The 23,562-nt window shown below is 47.7% G+C and overlaps 1 protein-coding gene across 1 annotated transcript in view; it reads left to right on the top strand.

Moving 5' to 3' along the window:
* Positions 1-23,562, top strand: part of ARHGAP39 (Rho GTPase activating protein 39) — a gene marked incomplete at both ends in the record, with an annotated part of 69,404 nt that overhangs the window by 19,751 nt on the left and 26,091 nt on the right. The window contains one exon of the mRNA XM_015828514.1: positions 17,148-18,543. Within this exon, the coding sequence (XP_015684000.1) occupies positions 17,148-18,543 (1,396 nt within the window). The remainder of the gene's footprint in view (positions 1-17,147; positions 18,544-23,562) is intronic.

Below are 23,562 nucleotides of genomic sequence, written 5' to 3'. Positions count from 1 at the left end.
GGGGGCCACGACCTTTCTCCCAGGGACCCCTTTGGTTTTGCCTCTCTGGGGTTTTTCTCTGAAAGGGAACTTCTGGTTTTCTCTTGGAGAAGAGCAACTAAGATGATCAAAGGCCTGGAGACTAAGACGTATGAAGGACGGTTGCAGGAATTGGGGATGGCCAGTCTGGAGAAAAGAAGGACTGGGGGGGGACATGATAGCAATATTACAGTATTTGAGGGGCTGCCATAAAGAAGAGGGGGTTAAATTATTCTCCAAAGCGCCTAAAGGCAAGAGAAGAAACAACGGATGGAAACGGATCAAGGAGAGAAGCAACCTGGAATTAAGGAGAAACTTCCTAACAGTGGGGACAATTAACCAGTGGAACAACCTGCCTCCAGAAGTTGGGGGTGCTATAGAATAGAATAGAATAGAATAGAATAGAATAGAATAGAATAGAATAGAATAGAATAGAATAGAATAGAATAATGATAAGAATAGAATAGAATAGATTAAAATAGAACAGAATAGAATAATGATAAGAATAGAATAGAATAGAATAAATTAGAACAGAACAGAATAGAACAGAATAGAATAGAATAATGATAAGAATAGAATAGAATAGATTAGAATAGAATAATGATAAGAATAGAATAGAATAGAATAGAGTAGAATAGAATAGAACAGAATAGAATAATGATAAGAATAGAATAGAATAGAATAGAATAGAATAGAATAGAATAGAATAGAATAGAATAGAATAACAGAGTTGGAAGGGACCTTGGAGCCTGCTGGCTAGGGAATTCTGGGAATAATGATGATGATGATGATGATGATGATGATGATAAAGTTGGAAGGGACCTTGGAGGTCATCTAGTCCAACCCCCTGCTCAGGCAGGAAACCCCATACCATTTCAGACAAGTGGCTGTCCAGTCTCTTCTTAAAAACTTCCAGTGTTGGAGCATTCACCGCTTCTGGAGGCAGGTTGTTCCACTGGTTAATTGTTCTAACTCTCAGGAAATTTCTTGCTAATTCCAGGTTGCTTCTCTCCTTGATGAGATTCCATCCGTCTCCAAAATTCAAACGTTGGCTGCGTGCCCTAGTGGTTTTTAAAAAGCTCCGTCCTGGCCTACGCCTCATTGGCTGCACAGGGACCAGTGCTTTATGTGGCTCCCTGATGGGGGTCTGAAGAGTTTGGCTGCATGAGAAATGTAAGTGTTGGGAAACGGCGAAACCCATCAGCTCTGTGCCCTGAACCACAGAGGAGAGGCACGTTAAATAAATGTTAGAGATGATTAGAACAGGGATGGAAAACACAATGGCAAAATGTCACGGTGCTGATATATAAGCGTTGGCAGCGGTGACCTTCACATTCCCAGAGATGGTCCTTTTGCTCATCTTACAGCAAACTGTAGCAACAGAGGAGGGGCAGATAAGCCTTGAACGTAGAATAATAGGTTGGAAGGGGCCTTGGAGGCCATCTAGTCCAACCCCCTGTTCAAACAGCAGACCCTATATCATTTCAGACAACTGGCTGTCCAGTCTCTTCTTAAAAACCTCCAGTGATGGAGCGCCCACCATTCCACTGATTAATTAACAGAATAAGAGAGTTGGAAGGGGCCTTGGAGGTCTTCTAGTCCAACCCCCTGCTCAAGCAGGAGACCCTACATCATTTCAGACAGCAACAAAGATGATCAGGGGATTGGAGGCTAAAACATATAAGGAACGGTTGCTGGAATTGGGTAGGTCTAGTTTAAGGAAGAGAAGGACGAGGGGGGACATGATAGCAGCCTTCCAGTATCTCAGGGGCTGCCCCAAAGAAGAGGGAGTCAAGCTATTCTCCAAAGCCCCTGAAGGCAGGACAAGAAGCAACGGGTGGAAACTAACCAAAGAGAGAAGCAACCTGGAACTAAGGAGAAACTTCCTGACAGTTAGAACAATTAACCAGTGGAACCACCTGCCTCCAGAAGCGGTGAATGCTCCAATACTGGAAGTTTTTAAGAAGAGACTAGACAGCCATTTGTCTGAAATGGTATAGGGTTTCCTGCCTGAGCAGGGGGTTGGACTAGATGACCTCCAAGGTCCCTTCCAACTTCATCATCATCATCATCATCATCATCATCATCATCATCAACATCATCATCATTATTATTATTATTAACTGGCTGTCCTGTCTCTTCTTAAAAACCTCCAGTGATGGAGCGCCCACCACTTCTGGAGGCAAGCCGTTCCACTGATTAATTAACAGAATAAGATAGTTGGAAGGAGCCTTGGAGGTCTTCTAGTCCAGGGCTTTTCAACATTTTCACCCATTGTGCCACTTTTAGGATATGGCAACATCCGAGAACCACCAGTCGCCTAGCAAAGTGTCAAAAACTTGATGACCCAAAAAAAAAAAGGAAAAAAGTGATAAAAGTACAGGAAGTCCTCGACTTACAACAGTTCGCTTAGTGACTGTTCGAAGTTACAGTAGCACTGAAAAAGTGCCCCCCCAAGGCACAGCCGAGCAAGACACCTGCCTGCCCACCCGGTGGCGCTCTTCCTCCTGTCCGAGGTTTCCATTGTTGTGAGCATTTTTGTTGAGGATTGGCAGTGGGGGTGGGGTGGGGGGATGTTTGGTTTTTATCCCCCCCCCCCCGTCTGCTGGGTGGTTGCAGCAGGTTTTGGTCACTTCACATGACCCTGGGACACTGTGACCGTCATAAATATGACTCAGTTGCCAAGCATCTGAATGTAAATCACAAGACCCTGGAGATGCTGCAACATTCCAGCTGATAGGCGCTTCTTCTGGACTCAGCAGAAGCACCAGGATCAGCGCCGAGCTCCAGGTAGAGCCTGGCACTGATCCTGGTTCTTCCGCTGAGCCCTGACAGTCCCGAAGAAGCGCCAATCAGCTGGAAAGCGGCACTGATCCTGGTGCTTCCCCTGAGCCCTGACAACCCCCTGCTCAGGCAGGAAACCTTATACCATATAATAACAACAACAACAACAACAACAACAATAATAATAATAATAATAATAATAATAATAATAATAGTAATAATAATAATGATAAAGTTGGAAGGGACCTAGGAGGTCATCTAGTCCAACCCCCTGCTCAGGCAGGAACCCTACACCATTTCAGACAAATGGCTGTCCAGTCTCTTCTTGAAAACCTCCAGTGTTAGAGCATTCACAACTTCTGTGGCAAGTTGCTCCACTGGTTAATTGTTCTCACTGTCAGGCAATTTCTCCTTAGTTCTAGGTTGCTGCTCTCCTTCAATCACTCACTCAATCACTCAATCACTCAATCAATCAATCAATCAATCAATCAAAATAGAGCTGAAAGGGACCTTCTCTTTGATTAGTTTCCACCCGTTGCTTCTTATCCTGCCTTCAGATGCTTTGGAGAATAGCTTGACTCCCTCTTGTTTGGGGCTGCCCCTGAAATATTGTAAGACTGCTATCATGTCCCCCCTGGTCCTTCTCTTCATTAAACTGGACCTGCTCAATTCCAGGAACCGTTCCTTATATGTTGTATCCCCCAGTCCCCTAATCATCTTTGTTGGTCTTCTCTGCACTCTTTCCAGAGTATCAACATCTTTTTTACATCGTGGTGACCAAAACTGGATGCAAGTATTCCAAGTGTGGCCTTACCAAGGCCTTGTAAAGTGGTATTAACACTTCAGGTGATCTTGATTCTATCCCTCTGTTAATGCAGCCTAGCACTGTGTTGGCCTTTTTGGCAGCTGCAGCACACGGTTGGCTCCTATTTAGGTGATTGTCCTCTAGGACTCCGAGACCCCTCTCACAGTTACTGCTATTGAACCATGTTTCTCCCCTACTACACCTGTGAATTCTTCAGTTCTAACTGGTAGAAGCTTCTTGGTGGAAAAGCCAGAGATCTTCAAAGGAAAAAACCAAAACAAAACAAAAAACAAAGGAAGTCCAGTTTTGAAAAAGCACCTTTGGGGTCAGCTCGAAATGCATAATTTAAGCCTCCAGCCTGCACGTGGCCTGAAGAAACTTTGGGTGTAGTTTGCTCAGACTTCGCAAAGTTCCTGTTTAATGAGACAGAAGGAGAGAATTAATTACATGCCAGTCTGGGGAGAAATCATACTGACCATAATTAAGCTGGAAGTATAGTCATCGTAAATGAAAGGCGAGGCCTTCTTCAAAGCAAGACTTCCATTCTGGAAACGGTACCTCATTTTTGTTGGCAGGTCCTCAATTTGCAACCGCACCTGGGATGGGAACGCCCGTCACTAAGGGAGGCGCACATGAAGCAACGCGCATTCGGTTTTACAATCTTTTTTTTTTAACTGGGGTCATTCAGTGAATCGCCAACGTTGTTAAACGAATCAACTGGTCGTTAAGTGGATCCTGCTTTCCCCGGACTTGGCTCATTGGAAGCCGGCTGGAAAGATCGCAAACAGTGATCACGAGATCCGGGAACGCTGCAACCATCGTTTAAAAAAAAATATCACTTTTTTTTAACACTTGTCCTAACTTTGGTTGCTAAACGAACGGTCATAAAGTCGGGACTACCTGTAAATGGAAATGGTTTGCACTCTATTGGGGGGAATGGTTTTTTTGTTTTTTTTACAAATTTTATTGGTTTTTTTAGTTTCTTAAAACAACATATTCAGGACACACCGTGGTGCTGGGGTAATCAAACATCTTAAAACAAAACATATATACATAATACAATCAACACATCAAGTATTCCCTCTCTTTTTCCCTCAAATAGCATAGTATATTTAAAATATCCAATTCTAGCTCAAATTTATTCAACCTGAACCTGTTTTTAAGCTTCATTCATTTACAATACCAGAATCAAATTAACTTTAATTAAAAACATTAAATGGGGAATGGTTTTTAAACTTCCCAGCCTAACCCCAGTCCTGATATTTCCCATCCAATTAAGAACCAGATCCAACCTTGCTTTTAGTCTGGAAAGAGGGCAGAGAAGAGCAACAAAGAGGATCAGGGGCCCGGAGGCTAAACATTCGACGAATTGGAGATATCTAGTTTAATGAAAAGAAGGACCGGGGGTGACACGACATTTGAGGGGCTGCCCCAAAGAAGAGGGGGGATCAACCTATTCTCTAATGCACCAGAAGGCAAGACAAGAAGCAACAGGTGGAAGCTAAACTGTGATGGACCTTGGAGTCCTAGTGGACGATCACTTGACTATGAGCCAGCTGTCTGCAGCAGCAGCCAAAAAAGCTAACACAATCCTGGATTGTATAAACAGAGGCATAGAATCAAGATCACGGGAAGTACTAGTACCGCTATATAAAACCCTAGTGAGGCCACACCTGGAATACTGCAGCCAATTTTGGTCACCTTATCACAAAAAAGATGTTGGGAGTTTGGAAAAAGTTCAGAGAAGAGCAACTAAAAGGATCCAAGGCCTGGAGGCTAAAACATAACGAAGAACGGCTGCGGGACTTGAGTTTGGCCAGTCTAAAGAAAAGAAGAAATAGGGGAGACATGATAGCAGCGTTCCAGTATCTGAGGAGCTGCCACAAGGCAGAGGGGGCCAGGTTGTTCACCAGAGCACCAGAGGGAAGGACGAGAAACAACGGTTGGAAACTGACCAAGGAGAGAAGCAACCTGGAATTAAGGAGAAACTTCCTGACAGTGAGGACAATTAACCAGTGGAACAGCCTGCCACCAGAAATCGTGGGCACTCCATCACTGGAGGATTTATAAGAAGAGACTGGACAGTCACTTGTCTGAGATAGTTTAGGTTCTCCTGCTTGAGCAGGCGGGTGGACTAGATGACCCCCAAGGTCCCTTTCAACTCCTATTCTATTCTATTCTATTCTATTCTATTCTATTCTATTCTATTCTATTCTATTCTATTCTATTCTATTCTATTCCATTCCATTCAAGGAGAAATTCAATCTGGAACTAAGGAGAAACTTCCTGACAGTCAGAACAATTAATCAGTGGAACAATCTGCCTCCAGAAGCAGTGAATGCTCCAACACTGGAAGTTTTTCAGAAGAGACTGGACAGCCATTTGTCTGAAATGGTACAGGGTTTCCTGCCTGAGCAGGGGGTTGGATTAGAAGACCTCCAAGGTCCCTTCCAGTTCTATTCTGAATTGAATAGTCTGATGAAGAGAAGGACAAGGGGGGACATGATAGTAGTCTTCCAGTATCTCAGGGGCTGCCCCAAAGAAGAGGCAGTCAAGCTATTCTCTAAAGCGCCTGAAGGCAGGACAAGAAGCAATGGATGTAAACTCATCAAGGAGAGAAGCAATCTGGAATTAAGGAGAAACTTCCTATCGGTGAGGACAATTAACCAGTGGAACAGCTTGCCACTAGAAATTCTGGGTGCTTCATCACTGGAGGCTTTCAAGAAGAGACTGGACAGCCATTTATCTGGAAGGGCATAGGGTCTCCTACTTGTGCAGGGGGGTTGGACTAGAAGACCTCCAAGGTCCCTTCCAACTCCGTTATTCTGTTAAAACTCTGACTTTTCCCTTATGGACAAGTAAAAAAAGAGAACACAAACCCCACCTTACATACAGTTTGCATCAGTGTTCTTCAGAAAGACAGGCACACACACAAAAAATTAACGGAGTCGTGTTTGGGTTCCCGTTGTAGAAAAAGTGCATTAATCATCGGCTCTAAATCCAAATCCGTGTTCTTTGGCAAAGAAGCTGAGAAGTAAAAACGGCACGAATACGTCCACCCTGGAAAGCCTGGATGACAGTTTGATGCATTTGGGAAGAGAGGGTGCCATGAACACACACACACACACACACAAACACACACACACACACACACACACACAGAGAGACACTGAGCAGCTGTGGCTTCAACTGCTATTCAGGACCACATGCCACCTCGAAAAAATTATTTACAGCGCTTGAAAAAATCGCCTGCTTTCCCCTTTTTCGCATGCAGCGAGTGCCACAATTAAGCGCAACTCAGATGTGAAGAGAAGAGCAGAGCCCAGCTAGAGGCAGGAAAAATGCAGGGTTTTGTGTGGGGTTTTTTTTTTTGATCCAAACCGTTGAGCAGGCACGGATTAAAAAAAAAAAAAAAAAAAGGCAGCACCCCGGGCCAAAGATAATTTACAGATACTTGGCTTCTGTCTATCAGCGGCTCCGTGGAATTGTTCTCTTGGCTAACGGGGCCTAGAAAGACAATTGTGTAGCATCCAAGCACCGGCTGCGCGGGATACAAAAAAGAGAATAAACTTAAGGGCCTCTCTGCCCGGCCATTAAGGCAGAAATTAAATAACCTTTATTGTCGGGTTTTTTTTTACTGTGGACACAACGGCACACCTTAAAAATGAAATTTAGTGGCTTGCTCTCAAAGGGTGCACATGCATAACACCCATTTAAACATACTATATTGTTGTTGTTAGTTGCGAAGTCGTGTCCGGCCCATCGCAACCCCACGGACAACGTTCCTCCAGGCCTTCCTGTCCTCCACCATCTTCTGGAGTCCATTGAAGCTCAGGCCTCCTGCTTCAGGGACTCCATCCAGCCCCCTCCTTCTCTGTCGTCCCCTTCTTCTCTTGCCCTCCATCTTTCCCAGCATTGGGCTCTTCTCCAGTGAGTCCTTCCTTCTCATTAGGTGGCCAAAGTATTTGAGTTTCCACTTCAGGATCTGGCCTTCTAAAGAGCAGTCGGGGTTGATCTCCTCCAGGACTGACCGGTTGGATCGCCTTGCAGTCCAGGGGACTCGCAGGAGTCTTCTCCAGCACCAGAGTCCAAAGGCCTCCATTCTTTGGCGCTCAGCCTTTCTTATGGTCCAACTTTCACAGCCATCCATTGCAACTGGGAAAACCATGGCCTTGACTATACGTACTTTTGTTGGCAGGGTGATGTCTCTGCTTTTTAGTAGGCTGTAGATTTGCCATAGTTTTCCTCCCCAGGAGCAAGCATCTTTTAATTTCTTGGCTGCAGTCCCCATCTGCAGTGATCTATATACAAAGATACAAAATTGAGAATTTCTGATCGTTGCTGTTGTCTTCCCGGAGACATTCAGTGTTGGTCACCGCAGTATAAAAAAAGATGTCGAGACCCTGGGAAGAGGGCCGAGAAGAGCAACAAAGAGGATCGGGGGACTGGAGGCTAAAAGATATGAAAGATGGTTGCAGGAATTGGGTAGGTCTAGTTTAAGAGCCGGGGTGGCGCAGTGTTTAGAAGGTAGCATTGCAGGCTGACTCTGCCCATAGCCGGCGGTTCGGTCCTGACCGGCTCCAGGTTGACTCAGCCTTCCGTCCTTCCGAGGCCGGTAAAATGAGGACCCAGATTGTTGGGGGCAAAAGGTTGACTCTGTAAACCGCTTAGAGAGGGTCTGTAAAGCACTGCGAAGCGGTATGTAAGTCTAAGTGCCATTGCTACTGCCTTTCCTTCCTTCCTTCCTTCCTTCCTTCCTTCCTTCCTTCCTTCCTTCCTTCCTTCCTTCCTTCCTTCCTTCCTTCCTTCCTTCCTTTTCTACTTTTTTTTTGTTTGTTTTCTTCCTTTTTTCTTTTCTTTTTCCTTCCTTCTTTCCTCCCTCCCTCCCTCCCTCTGGTTAGAATGCAGTATTGCAGACTGACTCTGCCGACTGCCGGCAGTTCGATTCTCACTGGCTCAAGGTTGACTCCGCCTTGTATATAAGGTTTATAAGGCTAAGTGTGATGCTATTTTCCTTCCTCCCTCCCTCCCTCCCTCCCTCCGTCTGGTTAGAATGAAGTATTGCAGACTAACTCTGTATTCCTACTGCAAGGAGTTCGATCCTGACTGACTCAAGGTTGACTCAGCCTTCCATCCTTCCGAGGTCGGTAAAATGAGGACCCAGATTGTTGAGGGCAAAAGGTTTACTATGTAAGAGAGAAGGGCTGTAAAGCACTGTGAAGTGGTATGTAAGTCTAAGTGCCATTGCTACTGCCTTTCCTTCCCTCCCTCCCTCCCTCCCTCCCTCCCTCCCTCCCTCCCTCCTTCCTTCCTTCCTTCCTTCCTTCCTTCCTTCCTTCCTTCCTTCCTTCCTTCCTTCCTTCCTTCCTTTTCTTCTTTTCTGTTTCCTCCCTCCCTCCCAGTGGTTATAATGCAGTATTGCAGGCTAATTCTGCCCACAGCCAGCAGTTCGATCCTGACCGGTTCTAGATTGACTCAGCCTTCCATCCTCCCGAGGTGGGTAAAATGAGATTGTTGGGGGGGCAAGGGGCTGACTCTCTAAACCGCTTAGAGAGGGCTATAAAGCACTGTGAAGCAGTATATAAGTCTAAGTGCCATTGCTATTGCCATTAACGAAGAGTAGAATGAGGGGGGACATGATAGCAGCCTTCCAATATCTCAGGGGCTGCCCCAAAGAAGAGGCAGTCAAGCTATTCTCCAAAGCACCAGAAATAAGACAAGAAGCAACGGGTGGAAACTAATCAAGGAGAGAAGCAACCTACAACTAAGGAGAAACTTCCTGACAGTGAGAACAATTAACCAGTGGAACAACCTGCCTCCAGAAGCTGTGAATGCTCCAACACTGGAAGTTTTTAAGGAGAGACTGGACAGCCATTTGTCTGAAATGGTGTAGAGTTTCCTCCCTGAGCAGGGGGTTGGACTAGATGATCTCCAAGGTCCATTCCAAGTACTACTACTACTATTACTACCACTACTACTACTACTACTACTACTACTACTACTTCTTCTTCTTCTTCTTCTTCTTCTTCTTCTTCTTCTTCTTCTTCTTCTTCTTCTTCTTCTTCTTCTTCTTCTTCTTCTTCTTCTTCTTCTTCTTCTTCTTCTTCTTCTATTATTATTTGTTTGTTTGTTTATTTATTTATTTTTATTATTATTATTATTGGAACAACTTGCCTCCAGAAGTTGTGGGTGCTCCATCACTGGACGTTTTTAAGGAGAGACTGGGCAGCCATTTCTCTAGGATGCTATAGGATGTCCTGCTTAATCAGGGGGGCTGGACTAGAAGACCTCCAAGGTCCCTTCGGACTCTGTTCTTCTGTCCTGCTCTTACAGAGCAAAGGGGTTTTCAACAGCGATGCTGCTGGGAAGAGAATTTGCTATTTATTATTCGGCTCCCCATATGCTACGGGAAAGGGCTCCCCCCCCCCGCCAACCGTTCTCCTGAAATCTATAGATAAAACAAAACGTCTGCCAAGGCCTAATCTTAGGTCGGATCCCAGCTTAAAGGGCGGTCATTCTCGGCCGCCGCAGCTGCCAGCGAATCAGATGCAATTTCTTTCTCTAATGGCTTTTGTGGCGGATGGGCTACGGTTTTACGTGCTGGCGGGTTTGAATTACAACAGGTTTTTCCACCCTGCCTTTCGCTGTATTTGGGTAAACGTATTTAATGGGAGGGAAAGAACAGATGGGCAGGCAGGACCCCTGGCTACACGCGGCCGCGTTCCAGGAGTTGAGAAACAAAAAAACCTCCGGTTGTGCCCGGAAGAGCGATGGCACCGTCGGAACCCAGGAGAAGGGGGGAGTTTTCCCCTCCCCCTATTCGTTTCCGGGCTCCGTCCCGAAAGGCCTGAAGGAAGATGCTCACAATCTGGAAGATGAAGAGAAATCCCAGGGAACTTTCTTGAAAAGCAGCGGCTGAAGCCACAGGAGAACATACTAGAGCATAGAATAACAGAGTTTGGAAGGGACCTTGGAGGTCTTCTAGTCCAACCCCTGGTTCAGGCAAGAGACCCTATACCAGGGGTAGGCCACCTTGGCTCTTTTATGACTGGTGGACTTCAACTCCGAGAATTCCTGAGCCGGCATGGCTCAGCTTGGAAACCTCTCCCTTTCCCCTTAGCATGGCTAGCTCAGGAATTCTGGGAGTTGAAGTCCAGGAGTCATAAAAGAGCCAAGGTGGCCTACCCCTGCCCTATACCATTTCAGACAAATGGCTGTCCAGTCTCTTCTTAAAAGCTTGCAGTGTTGGAGCATTCACAGCTTCTGGAGGCAGGTTGTTCCACTGGTTAATTGTTCTCACTGTCAGGAAGTTTCTCCTTAGTTCTAGGTTGCTTCTCTCCTTCAATCAGTCAATCAATCAATCAATCAATCAATCAATCAATCAAATCAATGAATCAGAATAGAGTTGGAAGGGACCTTGGAGGTCATCTAGTCCAACCCCCTGCTCAAGCAGGAGACCCTATACCATTTCAGACAAATGGCTGTTCAATCTCTTCTGAAAAACTTCCAGTGTTGGAGCATTCACCACTTCTGGAGGCAGGTTGCTCCATTGGTTAATTGTTCTCACTGTCAGAAATTTCTCCTTAGTTCTAAGTTGCTTCTCTCCTTGATGAGTGTCCATCTATGGCTTCTTGTCCTGCCTTCAGGCGCTTTGGAGAATAGCTTGACTCCCTCTTCTTTGTGGCAATCCCTGAGATATTGGAAGGCTGCTATCCTGTTCCCCCTCGTCCTTCTCTTCGTTAAACTAGACATAACCCAATTCCAGCAACCGTTCCTGATATGTTTTAGCCTCCAGTCCCCTGATCATCCTTGTTGCTCTTCTCTGTACATGCAGTGAAGCCGCGCACCGTGCATTTATAGTACGAACACGGCTTTCTTAAGCATCAAAAAAAAAAAGGACCTCGGAGACCTCGGATGCAAATATAGGCTTTGCAGTTCCCAAGAATAACATTCCTGCCCATCCTGCTGCTTTTCTTTTTGGGGTAAGAAACGTTACGCAAAGCCCAGAAAAAGGAGGAAAAAACAAATAAGCCGGAAGAACGGGAGGCAGGGGAGAAAAAAAAAAGAGAGAAAAGAAAAGGCATTTTAATTTAGCCTCCCCCAAATTCATCCAATTGTCTATTCCTGCGAACCCTCCTTTCTCTCGGCCCTTCGCCCGTTGCTTTTTGTTCCTGGTCGAACGAGCCTTCTCGCTTTTTTTTTTCCTCGACGGCGTTTTTATGAAAGCGTTCCGTGGTTAGGCAACCCATTAGCGGCGCAGAACAATAAAAGCCGTCTCTTTGCTGGATTTTTTCTTTCTTTCTCTTTTTTGTACCTTCTTTAAATTTTGGAAGAACAATAAAAATAAATAGGGCAAGAGCTCAGAGAGCGTCTGTGCTGTTTTGAAATGATCCAGGCTTCGTGATCTAACGTGAAGCTAAATGATCTGGGGGATGGTGGTTAAAAAGACTTTTAAGACGGGAGGGGGGGAAAGAGATTGTCCTTGCGAAGGAGGAAATGCTGTCACTCACCTTCCATTAGAGAAAAAAACCCAGTTTTCATTATCTGCCGGGCAACGCCATGGATTCTCATATAGATAATTATATTAGTTAGGATTATTCCACTAGGTGAGTCCCAGCCTGCCCTGTTGGTTAGGAATATTAATACCACTTTACAGTGCCTATTAATACCACTTTACAAGGCCTTGGTAAGGCCACACTTGGAATACTGCATCCAGTTTTGGTCACCACAATGTAAAAACGATGTTGAGATTCTGGAAAGAGTGCAGAGAAGAGCAACAAAGATGATCAGGGGACTGGAGGCTAAAACATATCAGGAACGGTTGCTGGAATTGGGTCTGTCTAGTCCAGGGGTAGGCAACCCAAAACACTCAAAGAGCCACTTGGACCCATTTCCCACCAAAAACAAAACACTGGGAGCCGCAAAACCCTTTTGATATCTAAAATGAAGCTAAGACTGCATATATCCTTTTTTACCTTTATTATAGGTGTGTGTGTGTGTGTATTAAAGGTAAAAGAGGATATATGCAGTGTTATCTTCATTTTAGATGTCAAAAGGTTCTCTCTGTCTCTCTCTTTTCTCCCTCTCTCTCTCTTTCTCTCCCTCTCCTCCCCCTCTCTCTCTCCGATCTTCTGCTCACCTGGCAAGCTGGCTTCAAGCTGTTCTCCAACAAACTCAGGGGTAGGCAACCTCGGCTCTTTTATGACTCATGGACTTCAACTCCCAGAATTCCTGAGTCAGCATAGCTGGGCTACCTAGCTCTCTCCTGCCCTTCCTGCTTTCTGCTTCCTGCAGAGACGCAGCAAAGGGAAGAGCCCCGCTCAAAAAGCTTTTCAGCTCGTTGGAGAACACCTTGAATCCACTCTCTTTTTTACACACAAACACACAGAAAGAGAGAGAGAGAGAGAGAGAGAGAGAGAGAGAGAGAGAGAGAAAGAGAGAGAGAGAGAGAGAGAGAGAGAGAGAGAGAGGAAGGCAAGCGCCTCTCTCTGTCTCTGTCTCTCTCTGCAAATGGCAGAGGAGGCTGGGAGCAGCAGGTTGCCGACCTGTGGTCTAGTCTAATGACGAGAAGGACGAGGGGGGACATGATAGCAGTCTTCCGATATCTCAGGGGCTGCCCCAAAGAAGAGGGAGTCAAGCTATTCTCCAAAGCACCTGAAGGCAGGACAAGAAGCAACGGATGGAAACTGATCAAGGAGAGAAGCAACCTAGAACTAAGGAGAAACTTCCTGACAGTTAGAACAATTAACCGGTGGAACAACCTGCCTCCAGAAGCGGTGAATGCTCCAACACTGGAAGTTTTTAAGAAGAGACTGGACAGCCATTTGTCTGAAATGGTATAGGGTTTCCTGCCTGAGCAGGGGGTTGGACTAGATGACCTCGAAGGTCCCTTCCAACATGATGATGATGATGATGATGATGATGATGATGATGATGATGATGATGATGATGATGATGATGATGATGATGATGATGATGTTACTCCAGGCTTACTCTTTTGAAGGATCACAGAAGTAGGATGCTGGTAAATCATCATGGCAAGGAGGCATCAGAAAATACATTTCTAACATCCAGCTCCATTGATTTTCCAAGAAACAGGCTGACGTAGCCGAATCCAAGCCACACAAATGCATCTTTCTGACTATAAAGAGCCGTAGTGGTGCAGTGGTTAGACTAGCTAGAACGGAGGTTCCCAACCTGTTCTGTGGAGAGACGTTTTTTCACGGACCGGAGGGTGCGTGGTTTTGTGTGCTGCCTGCATCCTGTGGATGGGGCTTTGCTTGTTTGTGCGGACCGGTTGCTGGCATGCCGCGTCCCCGGTTGGGGACCTCTGAACTAGAATGCTGTATTGCAGGCTAACTCTGCCCACTGCCAGGAGTTCAACCCTGACCGGCTCCAGGTTGACTCAGCCTTCTGCAGCGACAGCAATAGCAACAACACTTAGACTTATATACCGCTTCACAGTGTTTTTACGGCCCTCTCTAAGCAGTTGACAGAGAGTCAGCCTGCTGCCCCCCAACAATCTGGGTCCTCCTTTTAGCGACTTTGGAAGGATGGAAGGCTGTGAGTCAACCTTGAGCCGGTCAGGATCGAACTCCAGGCTGTGGGCAGAGTTAGCCTGCAATACTGCATTCTAACCACTGGGAAGGAAGGAAAGAAGGAAGGAAAGAGGAAGGAAGGGAGGGAGGGAGGGAGGGAGGGAAGGAAGGAAAGGAAGGAAGGAAGGAAGGGAGGGAGGGAGGAAGGAAGGCACTAGAAGTAGCAGTTAGCCTTGTACACCTCTTCACGGTGCTTTACAGTTCTCTCTAAGAGGTTTACAGAGTCAGCCTCTTGCACCCCAACAATCTGGGTCCTCCTTTTACCGACCTCGGAAGGACGGAAGGCTGAGTCAACCTTGAGCCAGTCAGGATCAAACTGCTGAACTGTTGGCAGCCAGCAGTCAACAGAAGTAGCCTGGAATACGGCATTTTAACCACTGCGCCACCAGCGTTTGTCAATTGAGAACTAACAGTATCAGATCAACTTTCTCCACCCTGGTGCTTTCAAAGGTGTGTCGGACATCAGTTCCCCCAAAAGCATCAGTGGGATGGGGATCCAAGGATGGTCATTCGTGTAAGGCAGTGATGGCGAACCTTTTAGAGACCGAGTGCCCAAACTGCAACCCAAAACCCACTTATGCATCGTCGAGCGCCGGGTGGGTGTGGCCCATTGGATGGGTGTGGCCCATTGGGTGGGCGTGGCTGCGGTGGTAACGGCAGACTGGGTGGGACTAAAAAGTTCAATCAATCAATTCCAACTTTGCAAGATCTTTTTTTTCCCGCGAGAAGTTGAAATTGACTGATTGAACTTTTTTTTTTTGCACACAGTGGCGGAGGCCTAAAGCGAAAAGGTTTTATAAAACCCAGCTGAAGGCCTAGGACTGGGGCAATGGCGCGCGTGCCCACAGAGAGGGCTCTCAGCGCCGCCTCTGGCACCCCTGCCATAGGTTCGCCACCACTGCTGTAAGGCATGCTGGCTGGGGACTTCTGGGCACCTCTCAAAAGTTGCCAAAGTGTCACGACTGACTCCGCTCGCAGCCAGACAACAGAAGCAGGGAGGGGTGGGTGGGCCGGTTTGGGACTTAAGAGAGGGTTGGGAGGGAATTGTGGAATGCACGAGAGCCAGCTGTCGCTTGGCAACTTCCTGGTGCCCGAGGACAAATGTTGGGAGAAATTCCCAGGCGCTCAGACCGTTTCCCAAAACCAATTGAGGGTAATTGATTGGTGGACAGTGAACAGTGGGTGGCCCAGGGGGGGTGAAAGGGGAGTTTACTTACGCCACTTTGGGCGCGGAAACTTCAGAAATGGCTTTGCTCCTTCTGTGCCTGCGTGGAACTATCGGCAAAGTTATATTCTTGGCCAAATAACGTCCCAGGAGTTTCTTTTGCTGCATATGCCAACGGGACAGTCGACACAGAGTTGAGAAACGCTGCCTTAAGGTATGAGGGGTCCATGGGAAGAAAGGAAGAGGAAGGAAGGGGGAACATCTAGGAGGACAGTGATGGCGAACCTTCTAGAGACCGAGTGCCCAAACTGCAACCCAAAACCCACTTATTTATTGCCGGGTGCCAGGTGGGCGTGGCCCACTGGGTGGGCATGGCTGTGGTGGTCATGGCAGACTAGGTGGGTGTGGCCAAGGTGGGTGTGGTCACCTTGATGTTGCTCGTGGGGAGGGATGCCTGTGGGCCGGGCAGGGTTTGGGGAGATCCAGGGGCTCTCCGGCAGGTGGGGCGGTGGGCAGGAGGCTCTTCCTGTGGGATGAGGCGAGGCAGGTTGGAGGTACCATTATCGCAGGGCAAGGCGAGGCAGGGGATGGGGCGGCTGCTGCCTGACACCATTGGCCCCCGCACACAGAGGCCAGCGAGCGCATGAGAGCCGACAGTGTCCGTCAGCAGCCACAGCCTGCCGCCCCCTCGACCGGTGCACTCTGGGGCTCCGCAGCCCACTGCCAGTAGTTCAGAGAAGCCGCCTCTGAGCTGGACGGCCAGCTGACCGACCTGAGGAGGGGATGCAGTGGGTCGTGCCCGGGAAAAGGAGAGCATGCGAGCCAGGAGGGACAGGACGGGGGGGGAACTAGCTGTGCTGGGATGCATCCGGCCACGTGGGACCTCGGCAAGTTAGCGGGTGGCTGGTTGAAGAGGGATGGTTGCCATCTCTGGGGCATGGCACGCGTGCCCACAGAGAGGGCTCTGAGTGCCGCCTCTGGCACGCGTGCCATAGGTTCGCCACCACTGATATAGGATATGTTTGCCACCTTGCGTTATTTCCAGGAGCAATAGCTAGGAACGTTCGTTGAGTATCAAGCCACGGAAGAGTTCATTGTTGCCAGCGCTAATATAAAGATCTAGTGACCTAACAGTCCAAGCTAAGGTGCCCTAGATAAGGTTCAACGGAATTCATTTGGAACCGTTCTGGCAATGCAAAACTAATGACATGTTTAATTCCACCTTCCAGCTTAGCTTGCTTTTCTCCTATTTCTGTAAAAGCAATAAAGGCGGGATATAAATCAAATGAATGAAATTACCACAGTTTAACCAATCGGTACTTGTAAGGTGTGATTGTGTCACGCAGGTGCTTTCAGGGCTCTGCAAACTGGGCAACCTGAAAACTTGGGGACAGCCAGGAATTCTCGGAGTTGAAGTTCACAGATCTTAAAAACTGCCAAAGTTTGGAGAGCCCCCGGTCTAGATCGTGGTAGGGCAAGTTCTCCCAAAGGAGGAATCCTTTATGGACATGCTGGGTTATTTGGGGTTCTACCAATGAATGTTCTTTGGAGAGCCTCGGTCTAGATTGTGGTAGGGCAAGTTCTCCAAAGGTTCCCCAAAGGAGGAATCCTTCACGAACACGCTGGGTCATTTGGGGTTCTGCCAATGAATGTTGTTCTTCCGGTCTCTTTTTGTGTTAACCGACGTAGAGAAGTCCTGACAAAAATACGACGCCTATTGACGAGAAGACATCTCTTATCCTTCTTCCTGATCCCCATTCTCTTTCTCCTCTGCTAGGGCATCTTCTCTCCGGTGGAACACGGGGACGAAGGAGAGGATGCTGATCAAGGTGACGGACCGCGAGCCCAGCTTCCTGATGCACCAGGGTAACGGCTACACCCTTGACCATCAGCAGGGCACTCGGTCGCGGAGGCCCTCGGGCAGCCAGCCGTCCCCCAACCTCCAAACCTTTGCCACCGATTCTGACAACTCGGTTTTCTTCCCAGAGCGGAAGCAGTCGCCTTTCCTGAAACGGGCCGATCATGTGGGCAGCTGCTCCCCGCTGCTGGGCCGGGGGGATCCCTTCTGCTCCCCGATGCAGGGCCAGCACCGTAAGCACTCCAGCGAGTCGCAGCCCTCCTCTCCGCGCTACGCCTACGAGCCACCCTTGTACGAGGAGCCTCCCATGGAGTACCAGGCCCCCATCTACGACGAGCCGCCGGTGGATATGCAGTTCGAGGCCAGCGGGAGCTACAAGGCGGGCTCGCCCCAAAAGTCGCCCATCCGCAAGCCCCACCCGTTCCTGCAGTCGCCGAAGCCGGGCTCCAATTCGCCGTACCAGCAGCTTGTCTTGACCAAGCAGAAAGGCTCGGACCGCTTCATGAGCCTGGAGTACAGCCCGGCCGGCAAGGAGTACGTGCGGCAACTGGTGTACGTGGAGCAGGTGGGATCCAGCCCTACCCTGAAGAGCGCCCCCCGGCACAAATACTCCCCCAACCCCATCGGCGGTTCCTACTCGCTGCAGCACAGCCCCTGCCTGATGCGGGACCAGCGCCTGGAGGTCAAATCCGGGGACTACAGCAGCATGGAAGCGGCAGAGTTCCGGCACAGCCCTTCGGCCGTCGTGCCGTCGCAGGGGGAGGACGCCATGTCCTGCTCCAGCCTGCAGAACACCTTGTCCTCCACGGGATACTCCCCGGGCAGCCGCAAACGAAAGAGCCGGAAGCCCACTCTTTCGTACGACCCCAACACCTCCTCCACCGACGGGTCCGGCGAGCGCGAGGAAGGTACACCAGAGGACAGGCCTCTGTCCGGGTGCAGCCGGTCCCCGGGCGGGCGTCTGGAGAGCCGGTCGGTAGAGGGAGAGCCCAGCAGGGCTTCGGCGGAGCCCTTCCTAGCTCAGGCCCGCCTGGCTTGGGAGGCGCAGCAGGCCCACTACTACATGAAGCAGCGCAGCAGTTGGGACTCCCAGAAGGACGGTTCGGGGTACGAGAGCGATGGGGCTGTACCGCTGCCTATGCCAGGTCCGGTAGTGCGCGCCTTCAGCGAGGACGAGGCGCTGGCCCAGCAGGAGAACAAGCACTGGAAGCGCAACCCCTTTGAGAAGCTTGCCTTTCCGCAGATCCTGCTGGAGAAGAGTATCTCCGTGCAGACGAATTTGGCATCGCCTGAGCCGTACTTGCATCCGTCCCAGGTAAGACGACCAGGAGTGAGCAGGAAGTTGAAGGAGGGCTGGGATTTTTTGGGGGGAGGGTTAAAGTTGCACCATTTCCCTTTTGAAATTGCCCTTGTTGTTGTTGATGATGATGATAATGATAATGATGATGACGTTGTCCATCCGTTCGTACCGGATTCTTGGCGATTCTAAGGGCCAGGGGGTCCCTCCGATCTCTTCCGATCTCGCGCCGCGTCTTTGAGTCGATCTGCGCTCTGGCGGGCGTCCGCTGGGATGGTGTCCGGCCACCGTCTTTTTTGGTGGCCTGGTTGCCTTTGATCACGAACTCTTCCCAACATAATTGCCTTCTCTGGGGAATTCCCACCCCCCGCGTGACAAGGCCCAAGTTAAGTGAGAACGCAGTTTTGTGATACATTGTTGGTGGCCTGAAGCAAAAACGCACCCTTTTCCCAGACTGAACATGAGGAAGCACCAGGATGTCAGAGCTGTCGTCCTGTGGCGCTGGTGATCTACTCTGAATCAGATCCAAAGCTTCGACTTAAAGGCACGGTGATGTCAAGAAGCATGACACGTTGCTTCCACCACGCCCCATCTCGAAAGCATGGTGTTGGGGGGCTTTGATGTTTCGTGGGGTACTCTCAAAGCTTGATTGATATAGATGTTTCATTACCCAACTAGGTAACGTCATAATNCCGTCTCTCCCTCCCTCCCTTCCTGAGCTTGGTTGTAATAATTGATTTTCTTTCCTTCCTTCCTCCCTCCCTCCCTCCCTCCGAGCTTGGTTGTTTTCTTATAGACGTCTCATTACCCAACTTGGTCACATCTTCAGTGCTAGAAGGGCAGTTGGTTTAATGTTTTGCAAAATACACTGACTTTGATTTTCTGGGCTCCTCATCTTTTTTGCGGAGTATCGTTTACACTATTTTTTTTGCCGTTGCTGATCCTTGGCGTTGCTTCCCTACATTGTTGCCCTAAGGCAGACGCTATAATGATGGAACTAAAAATTTTTGGAATCCCGTAAAAATCCAAAATTCTTTAATCATCCTTCGATCGTGCAGTTTTCTGAGAGTCTGTCGCACCAGAAGCGACAGACTCTTGCACAATTTAAACCACCCGTCGCTTCGGTTTTGCTGACCCCGTGCTTTTTTGTGATGCCGAAGGAACCCCCAACTCTGCATTGCGATGAGGAGGTGTCTGTGCCGTTTTGAGCTGGCGTCGCCTTATGACACAACCAGACGTATCTTACGTAATTTGTCACATTTCTTATTATTGCACAAATGATAGCGGATTATGTAAGTTCTGCAAAGATATCCTTTTTGTGTAGTAAGGTCATGATGCTTTGGATATCAAATAAACGAGTCCGAAGGGGATTTCAGCGAAAATAAGCATAAAGTGAAAAAAATGGGACAGGAATTGTGCTCTAAAGAGAGAGGAAAGGAAAGGACGCACAACAGCGCTGGGAAAGCAAAGGAGATTATTATTATTTTTTTCCTGTGGGGTCCTTGGTGCTCTCTGTGCTTGGTGGTTTTCTTGTAGACGTTTCATGACCCAACTAGGTAACATCATCAGTGGTAGAAGGGAGGGGGATTTGCAGAGATGGAGGAGGAGGAGGAGGAGGAGGAGGAGGAGGGGATTATTACAGGGTCCTGGGTGCTCTCTGAGCTGGGCGGTTTTCCTGCAGACGTTTCATTACCCGACTGGGTAATGTCATCAGGAAGTGGGGTTTGCACCTTCTGGCACTGAGGATGTTACCTAGTTTGGTAATGAAACGTCTGCAAGAAAACCACCAAGCTCAGAGAGCATCAAGGACCCCACAGTCCTCCTTCCTCTTCCTCCTCCTCCTCCTCCTCTTCTTCTTCTTTCTTCTCTTCTTCCTCCTCCTCTTTCTCTTCTTCCTCCTTCCTCCTCCTCTTCTTCCTTTTCTTCCTCCTCCTCTTCTTCTTCCTCCTCTTCCTTCTCCTCTTTCTCCTTCCCCTCTTCTTCTTCTTCTTCTTCTTCTTCTTCTTCTTCTTCTTCTTCTTCTTCTTCTTCTTCTTCTTCTTCTTCTTCTTCTTCTTCTTCTTCTTCTTCTTCTTCTTCTTCTTCTTCTTCTTCTTCTTCTTCTTCTTCCTCCTCCTCCTCTTCTTCTCTTCCTCCTCCTCCTCCTCCTCCTCTTTTTCCTCCTTCTCTTCTTCCTCCTCTTCCTTCTCTTCCTCCTCTTCTTCCTTCTCTTCCTCCTCCTCCTCTTCTCCCTCCTCCTCTTCTTCTTCTTCCTCGTCCTCTTCTTCCTTCTCTTCCTCCTCCTCCTCCTCCTCCTCCTCCTCCTCTTCTTTGTCCTCCTCTTCTTCCTCCTCCTCCTCTTCTTCTTCTTCCTCCTTCTCTTCTTCCTTCTCTTCCTATTCTTCTTCTCTTCTTCCTCCTCCTCTTCTTCCTTCTCTTCCTCCTCTTCTTCCTCCTCCTCTTCCTCCTCCTCTTCTTCCTTCTCTTCCTCCTCCTCCTCTCCACAACCCCCGTTCCCTTCTAGCACTGATGATGTTCCCTAGTTGGGTCATGAAACGTTTGCAAGAAAACCACTCAGCTCAGAGACCACCAGGGACCCCACATTTCAACTTGGGGTTCAGGATATTTTATTCTATCTTTTTTCTCAGCCACGTTGAAACCCGCTAGGAGGGTTCCTTGTGATTTTCTCAGATCAAGGCCTTCTGACCGTTTTCTGTCTGTTTCCGACAAGTCAGAACGAGCCGGTCCGAGTGGTGAGGATCAATGCAACAATTGATTCAGCTGCAGATTTCCCAGCCTGGAACCTTTGAAACCGTCGTTTTTAAAAAAAGGACTTTTTGCAAGAGAAATGAAATTTAGACTCGCCCATTGCAGAAACGGCCCTGATCCTTTATAAGGGAGAAATATAAAGGATATAATGATAATGATAATGATAATGATAATAGTAATAATAATCTGTGATCCTTCAAAAGAGTAAGCCTGGAGTAACAACAAAAACAACAACAAAAACAACAACAACAACAAAACAACAATGATGATAATGATAATAATAATAATAATAATAATAATAATAATAATAATAATAATAATAATAATAATAATAATAATAAAGTTGGAAGGTACCTTGGAGGTCATCTAGTCCAACCCCCTGCTCAGGCAGGAAACCCTATACCATTTCGGACAAATGGCTGTCCAGTCTCTTCTTAAATACTTCCAGTGTTGGAGCATCCACAGCTTCTGGAGGCAGGTTGTTCCACTGGTTAATTGTTCTGTTAGGAAGTTCCTCCTTAATTCCAGGTTGCTTCTCTCCTTGATGAGTTTCCATCTGTTGCTTCTTGTCCTGCCTTCAGGTGCTTTGGAGAATAGCTTGACTCCCTCTTCTTTGGGGCAGCCCCTGAGATACTGGAAGACTGCTATCATGTCCCCCCTCGTCCTTCTCTTCGTTAAACTAGACATACCCAATTCCAGCAACCGTTCCTCGTATGTTTTAGCCTCCAGTCCCCTGATCATCTTTGTTGTTCTTCTCTGCACTCTTTCTAGAGTCTCAACATCTTTTTTACATCGTGGTGACCAAAACTGAATGCAGGATTCCAAGTGTGGCCTTACCAAGGCATTGTAAAGTGGTATTAACGCTCCACGGGATCTTTATTCTGAATGGAATGGAGATAAAATTGTCGGTGTATGTGTGTGTCGGGTCAGAAAATACAAAATTTGTAATTGGTACGTGTGGCTTTGGGTCCACCAGTGACCAGCCAGAATGAAATCCCTCGCTCGTGCCTCGGTTTCCCCCTGTTCAGCTTGCTCCCGTTCGATGACTTCATTTCCTTATGCAAATGACGCCCCGGAGAATCATTAAGTGTCAGAAGGAACCTCGTTAACATATCACCAGCAAACGAACGAACTGTCTGATCGAGGGAATATTTGCAAAGCAATTAAAGAAAGTTTCATTGCATCCTCTTAAGAGCAAACAATTCACCCTTTATTTAATTTGCTTTAAAAATTCGCTCCGGTTCCAGGCGTTCCTCGACTTAACGGCCACAGTTTCTCCCCAGATTTCCCTTACGCGTAGACCTCGACTTACAACAGTTCGTTTTAGTGACCGTTCAAAGTTGCGACGTCACTGAAAAAAGCACTGGAGCATTGATAATAAATTGATCTGAAGTTCACCCTGTTAATTCCTTAAACAGCTTCCAGAGTTCAATCCATCCATCCCTTTGTCTCTGAAATAGTATTCCAGCTGCTAAACGTCTCCTGCCCTTAAATTTTAACCCCACGATCCTTTTATTCTCTTTAGCCAGAGTTTTCACAGAAACCCACATGTGTTTAAATCAGCTGCATTGTTCAACCACAGCTTGATCGGAAGTCCATTTATATCTGACTTTGCAACAGCCTTTGACGGGCATAAATCAAGCCTAGCTAGACAAACGCTTTAGGGCTAACTTAAAAGATATATATATATATAATATATATATATATATATATATATTTCTAAAGATGATGAAAGGGTTTGTTCTTTGCAAAAGGTATAAATATTTCCTGAGCTGTGGGATTGCTTGAAGAGGAAGAAGTAATAAAGCACTATTGAAAGTGCGAAAGAATGAATAGCACAAAGGGGAATAGCAGGTTTTCAAGAAGAGACCGGACAGCCATTTGGTATAGGGTCTCCTGCTTGAGCAGGGGGTTGGCCTAGATGACCTCCAAGGTCCCTTCCAATCCTATTAGCCTATGATCTATGACGTTCTGATAATGCAAAAACTCAGATTTGGGCAGCATCCACTATATTTGTGGATATAGCGCTGTCCAACAAACAATATGTTGCTGGAATTGGGGAATGTCTAGTTTAATGAAGAGAAGGATGAGGGGGGGACATGATAGCAGCGTTCCAGTATCTCAGGGGCTGCCCCAAAGAAGAGGGAGTCAAGCTGTTCTCCAAAGGGCCTGAAGGCAGGACAAGAAGTGGCAGATGGAAACCAACCAAGGAGAGAAGCAACCTGGAATTAAGGAGAAATTTCCTGACAGTGAGGAGAATTAACCAGTGGAACAACCTGCCTCCAGAAG

Source organism: Protobothrops mucrosquamatus, unplaced genomic scaffold, assembly GCF_001527695.2.
Source record: "Protobothrops mucrosquamatus isolate PMUCROS unplaced genomic scaffold, P.Mucros_1.0 scaffold4597, whole genome shotgun sequence".
NCBI lineage: Eukaryota > Metazoa > Chordata > Lepidosauria > Squamata > Viperidae > Protobothrops > Protobothrops mucrosquamatus.
The sequence above is the reverse complement of the archived record's forward strand: the minus strand, read 5'-3'. Positions and strand labels throughout refer to the sequence as shown.